Source organism: Branchiostoma floridae, chromosome 7 (genome assembly GCF_000003815.2).
Source record: "Branchiostoma floridae strain S238N-H82 chromosome 7, Bfl_VNyyK, whole genome shotgun sequence".
Lineage (NCBI taxonomy): Eukaryota > Metazoa > Chordata > Leptocardii > Amphioxiformes > Branchiostomatidae > Branchiostoma > Branchiostoma floridae.
The window spans coordinates 983,408-989,538 of record NC_049985.1 but is presented as its reverse complement, the minus strand read 5'-3'; the positions used below and the strand labels follow the sequence as shown (position 1 = coordinate 989,538).

At 43.0% G+C, this 6,131-nt stretch overlaps 1 protein-coding gene across 1 annotated transcript; it reads right to left on the bottom strand.

The window, feature by feature from the left end:
* Positions 1 to 546: 546 nt before the first annotated feature.
* Positions 547 to 1,983, bottom strand: LOC118419230. Its single transcript, XM_035825580.1, has 2 exons — positions 1,453 to 1,983; positions 547 to 657 (listed from the first exon to the last, which is right to left on the bottom strand). The coding sequence occupies exons 1-2, from the start codon at positions 1,939 to 1,941 to the stop codon at positions 547 to 549; spliced, it is 600 nt and encodes a 199-aa protein (XP_035681473.1). The 5' UTR covers positions 1,942 to 1,983.
* Between the last annotated feature and the right edge of the window lie 4,148 nt (positions 1,984 to 6,131).

The following is a 6,131-nucleotide window of genomic DNA, read 5'->3' as shown; positions in this document are numbered from 1 at the left end:
CTGCAAAGCTTTGTTCCGCTGTGTCCAGGTCTCCAGTCTGCAGGGCCCTGCAGCCAGCATAAAGATGTTCCTCGTATTCACTGTAAAGAGAATATGTCACTAGAAAGGCAACATTTTCGAGAAAACGCTGGACGTTTCCCTCCCAATAATTTGCCTTCCATACACTATTGTACTGTCAAGCTTCTTCCATACATCACTGTACCGTCAGGCTCGCCCCTCAAGCGTCGCCAAAAAAATAGGCCCGCTCCATAGGCGTCACCAACAGATTAACATAATTTATGCAATGTCATTAATTCATTGATTAACTGTCATAAGAAAATGTTTTGTGAAACGTTTTGGCATACAATTGAGGCATACGCAATTCTTTACATTCTTTCATTTCAAACACTTGTCGTCTTGTGAAACGCGTCGGGGTTCAGCTTTCTGCAGCTCAGGGGCACTGAAGAGGAATACCAAAACACTTATTGTATTATTCTACAACCAATAGAGCCTAATACATTTCAACGATAGTCAAAATCAATCATAAAGAACCGCCATTCTTTGTACCTACATGTGTGGACGGCGCATTTCGTCATTGATGTTGTCGCTAGAGGGCGCAGCTGAGAGGTGGTCCTTCCGTTCTCTCACGTCATGTTGTCGCTGCGTACGTGCTGACCTCTGTCAAACCATAAGGGAGCCATAAATGTTTAACATGCATGTTGCGTACGTGTTGACCTCTACGAGACCCAATATGCTGTCCATGATTAACAGGTGGACAATCGTGTTATTCAACGCACAATGGGATTTTGACGAACGGTCAAAGATCAAGGACCTGACGTAAAGGTGGGGTCACACATGCGTATATATTCAAGTCCGTTTGAAGTGCGTATAACGCTCTTAGTCTCTACCAGGCTCCACAGGTCGGGGGAAAAATAGTACGATTTGGACAAATATAGATACATAACATGCCAGATGAGTTATCTGACTAAGTGAGCTAAGTATGGTTAGCGACCCAGCTAACTCGTCTGACATGTTACCTGTTTACCTTTGTCCAATTTCTATTATTTTTCCAACGACCCGTGGGGCCTGGTGGAGGTAAATACTCCCATGCGCGCCTCATACGGACTTAAATATATACGCAGGTGTGACCCCACCTTAACTCGAACGGTTCTTGTTGATTTTGGCATCATTGACTCCATGGAGCTAATAGGGCATTTATTGTCGTCGGAGCAACGTCGTCTTGTACCCACAGCCCAAAAAGTGGAAATACGTTCACAATTTCTGGACATATGCTGTCCTCGAAGATACGGAACTGAGATTGTCGGAAGAAAATAAGTAAGAAAAATGATGCCAATGTAGAAGCTACTATGTTTCTGGCGATAAACTTCACTGACACTCTAAAATACTTTCACGATTTTCTCATGTGTTTTTTTTTGGGGGGGGGGGGCAAATTTCTGTACATATTTCACTCACCTTGTTTTTAGTTGTGATGATTTGTCTGATTTTTGCGGTGTGCAGTAAGCGGTGGACAAGGGCATCTGTTCCCTGTACGTTGTGACACCGTGCCAGTGCCTTATTGTACAGAGCAGAAGCTCTGGTCAAGTCTCTTGTGTTTCTAGTTTCTGTTCCTCTTTTCAGGTACACGTCACCGAGACTTTTCATCGCTTCTGTTTCAAGCATACTGTTGTCGTTTACTATTCCCTCTACCAACAACTGTGCGTATCCAACCAGCACAGAGTCTGTGTTACCACCGGCAGCCCATTTCCTGTCGAGGTCTTGAAACTTTTCTGCCACATTTGCAGGTGTATCCATCCCCCTGTCTTCAGTTGACTGACCCTGAGGCCCCTTTGACGACACCCCTTGTAAAAGTCTCTCCGTGTATTCGTATCTGTGCTCTATGCCTTCTCCCTGATCACGATGGTCACACCGGACCACACCAGCTATGTAAAGCGCCAAGGCCATGTTGAACTTTCCTACGTCCTTCCCGAGTCTTCCCTTCTCCAAGTTCACGTCGCCCAGACTTTTGAGCAGCTCCACTTCCGCCAGCCTGTCCGTGTCCGCCATGGCGTCCACCAGGGCACGGAGGTAGCCTGTCTCCGCACGGGCTAGTCCGTACCTCCTTCCCTTCGCGTCCGCCTCACGGAGTTTCTCAGAGACCCTCAACATGGCGGACTTCTGCCGAGAGAACGTCTGTAAAACTCTATCCCCACGCCACGATACCTTGTTAGCCTTATACGACTGACTTGAACAACCAGTTCTGTCACACTGCTTGCGGCAAAATTACGTATACTGTCAGTACAAAGTTGAAAGGTTCTTACACTTAGGCTTCGCCAAATACTCGTAAAAGGCTACCTGAACTGATGGTTGGTATCATTTAAACACCCCAGAACTGATGAAAACACAAGAGAAAATATTCCTGAGTTGTTGATGTTGAGTGTTGGTGTTTTCAATCTAATGAGATCCAATCAGAAGTGATCTGCCCAACCCAACATAGATCACATACCAATGGATGATAATATCACCTAGCCTGGGGGCGAATGTGAGCCCAGGTCAATTATCAAGTATGTCACATAGGCTAGATGCCGTCTCGGTAATGTTTCAAATTGTTTCCCGTAGATCCAAAGAGGGCAGAAGTTCCTCTTTTTTTGTTTCAAATCGGGGATATGCCTGAACGTGCGCCTGTCAACCAAAAATGAAGTCATTTAGGCCTAAACCTGTGAGGTAGCCTACCTACCTGTCCACGTACTCGAAAAGGGCACTTACGTAATCACGTCCATGACTTACCTCCGTCGGAGGTATTGTTCTTTGCTTGTATTTATAAGTGCATGTGTGTACGTTTACACCCACTTATGTTTATATGCATGTAAGTCTGTGTGTGTTTCCTCATACTATATCTGGCATAACTGAGGAAGGAGTTTTGATCACATATTTTGCATGTGGCAAGGTCTTGGAAAGACAAAGGTAAAATATATACTGTATATATAATCTTGGGCCTTCTTGCGACTTTCCCGTGTACTGCAGCGGAACTTATGGTTCTGGATCCTTTGCACTGAACATGCTATGATTTTACTTTTAGAGGCAGATATATTTTGGTACAAAAGTAGAAGTAGAAAAATCAGTAGAAAGAAACTTTAAACACATTTGAAAACAACAGCACAATAGGACATGAGGTCATAGATTATGTTTCTTTTGCATTCTAGCAAGTTATGGTGTCACATTTGAAGACCAAAAATCAGTACAATCACATTACAACACAATACTTGGAAAAATTCATCCACGTGTATTTGTACATATTGAACACTGGCTCTGGACAACACGGAAATAAAAGTCATTGGTTATTATTACAGACATGATATCATATTACACAATATGGCTTCTTAATTATCTCTACATATAAACAGTAGTTTGAATGTTTTTCAGGTGTATTTCAAAGTTAAAGTCAATATTGACTTGCCACTTAACTATTAGTATTACACTGAACTAAACTCGACATACTACCGACCTTCTATGTATGGAAGGTTCCGTTATTCTATTGTATGATGTAAATAGTCAAAGTTCATTGATCCACACAACAGAAATATATACACCGTACGATGATGCTAAATGGCTGGAGCATGGAGGAACACGCCTAATATATCATATATAGTCTAGCTAATCCCCAATTGTACAAACGTATGTTTTTTCCGTGTATAGAAGTTTTTATCGTCTGCCTCATTAAAAAGCTATGGGACTGACTGACTGACTGACTCAGACGGTGAAATGACACACGTGCTCTATACTAAAGCGGGCTACCTTATATTCAAGGAATGAATAAATGACCTCATTTTCATTCTCATAGACAAGACATCAACACAGTTTCCTTCTATCATCTGCGTAAGGATCACATTATACTTAAGAATCACTTGTAATTGTTATCGGTTCTATGGTTTTTCCGTTCATAGAAGTCATCGTGTTACCAAATGCTGACTCCCCTACATTCAACTATGATTGACTAAGCTTTAACTTATACATTTAATTATGATATTTGCAAGACATGCGCACAAGCCAAATAACACCACATTAAATCCATGATTACGAGTAACAAGCGGGTAAAAGTTTACATTTACATATACTCCAAACAACACTTCTCTCAAGGCGGTAACAATTGTCTGAAGTAGAGTGGGAATCTTTACTGCTTACGTCCTTTACTTATTAGCTAAGAGGGGTGATAAATAAATTTTCGGCCTCACCGATAAATAAGGTGAACAACTCACATTTCAGGGCATCATTATATAGTATAAAGTCTTTTTATCAATGTCCAACTTAAAGCAAACTGATTATCGCCCAACTCAGCCAGTAGCAGGGATAAACTACGTCAATCATAATAACATCATCACGAACAGTAACCAAATTATAGTAGAATAAAACTCATCACTTTCATTTCACGGTCTATCAGGAAGGCCATTGATGAATGAAAGAATGAACTTTTTTTGCACCACATTTGTACATTGTACAATGTAAGGCAACAGTAATGAAACAATTTATACAATGACATTCGTCAGGTTCTATAACTACATATGGTACTGGAATGTGAACATAAATGGAGTATTGACATAGTGTAATATACAAGTTAAACGATGTGACGCCACTGACTTTTCCAGGCCTATTATCTAAATCTTTGCAAAATGTGTAGTAAAATCATCCCTTGATTTACAGGCACTAAGGAGGTGAAGGTCTGATTACTTCTCTGTAGTTATAATGATCTGCTTCATTTGTTCCCTGAGTTGAACATACTTAATGGCCTTCCTGTAATCGCCAAGCTCTCTCCAGGACACGTACAAATTGGTAAGTGAGGCTACAATGTCAGGATGTGCAGTGTTCTTACCATAGATACTCCGCCTCATCTGTAGTGACTGTTCAAAATAGCTGACCGCCTTTCTGTAATCCCCGAGTTTCCCCCAGTCGGCACCCACGTCATTAAGCGAATTGGCGATGTCAGGATGTGCAGTGTCCTTACCATAGATCCTCCGCCTCATCTGTAGTGACTGTTCATGATAGCTGACCGCCTTTCTGTGATCACCAAGGTTTCCGCAGGCGGTACCCAAGTTATTAAGTGATTGTGCGATGTCAGGATGTTCAGTGTCCTTACCATAGATACTCCGCTCCATCTGTAGTGACTGTTCAAAATAGCTGACCGCCTTTCTGTAATCCCCGAGTTTCCCCCAGGCGGCACCCAAGTTATTAAGCGAGTTGGCGATGTCCGGGTGTGCAGTGTCCTCACCATAGACACTCCGCCTCATCTGTAGTGACTGCTCATAATAGCTGACCGCCTTTTTGAGATCACCAAGGTCGCCCCAGGTGTTACCCAAGTTGTTAAGTGAGCCGGCGATATCAGGATGTTCAGTGTCTTCACCATAGACACTCCGCCTCATCTGTAGTGACTGTTCAAAATAGCTGACCGCCTTTCTGTAATCCCCGAGCTTCCTCCAGGCTTCACCCAAGTTATTAAGCGAGCTGGCGATGTCAGCATGTGCAGTGTCCTTACCATAGATACTCCGCTTCATCTGTAGTGACTGTTCATGATAGCTGACCGCCTTTCTGTGATCACCAAGGTTGCTCCAGACTGCACCAAAGTTGTTAAGTGAGTCAGCGATATCAGGATGTGCAGTGTTCTTACCATAGATACTCCGGTTCATCTGTAGTGACTGTTCATAATAGCTGACCGCCTTTCTGTAATCCCCGAGTTTCCCCCAGGCGGCACCCAAGTTATTAAGCGAATTGGCGATGTCAGGATGTTCAGTGTTCTTACCATAGATACTCCGGTTCATCTGTAGTGCCTGTTCATAATAGCTGACCGCCTTTCTGTGATCACCAAGGTTCATCCAGGTGTTACCCAAGTTGTAAAGTGAGCTGGCGATGTCAGGATGTTCAGTGTCCTCACCATAGATACTCCGCTTCATCTGTAGTGACTGCTCATAATAGCTGACCGCCTTTTTGTGATCTCCAAGTTTCCTACAGGCGGTACCCAAGTTGTTAAGTGAGCAGGCGATGTCAGGATGTTCTGTGTCCTCACCATAGATACTCCGGTCCATCTGTAGTGACTGCTTATAATAGCTGACCGCCTTTCTGTGATCACCAAGGTTAACCGAGGTGTTACCCAAGTTATTAAGCGA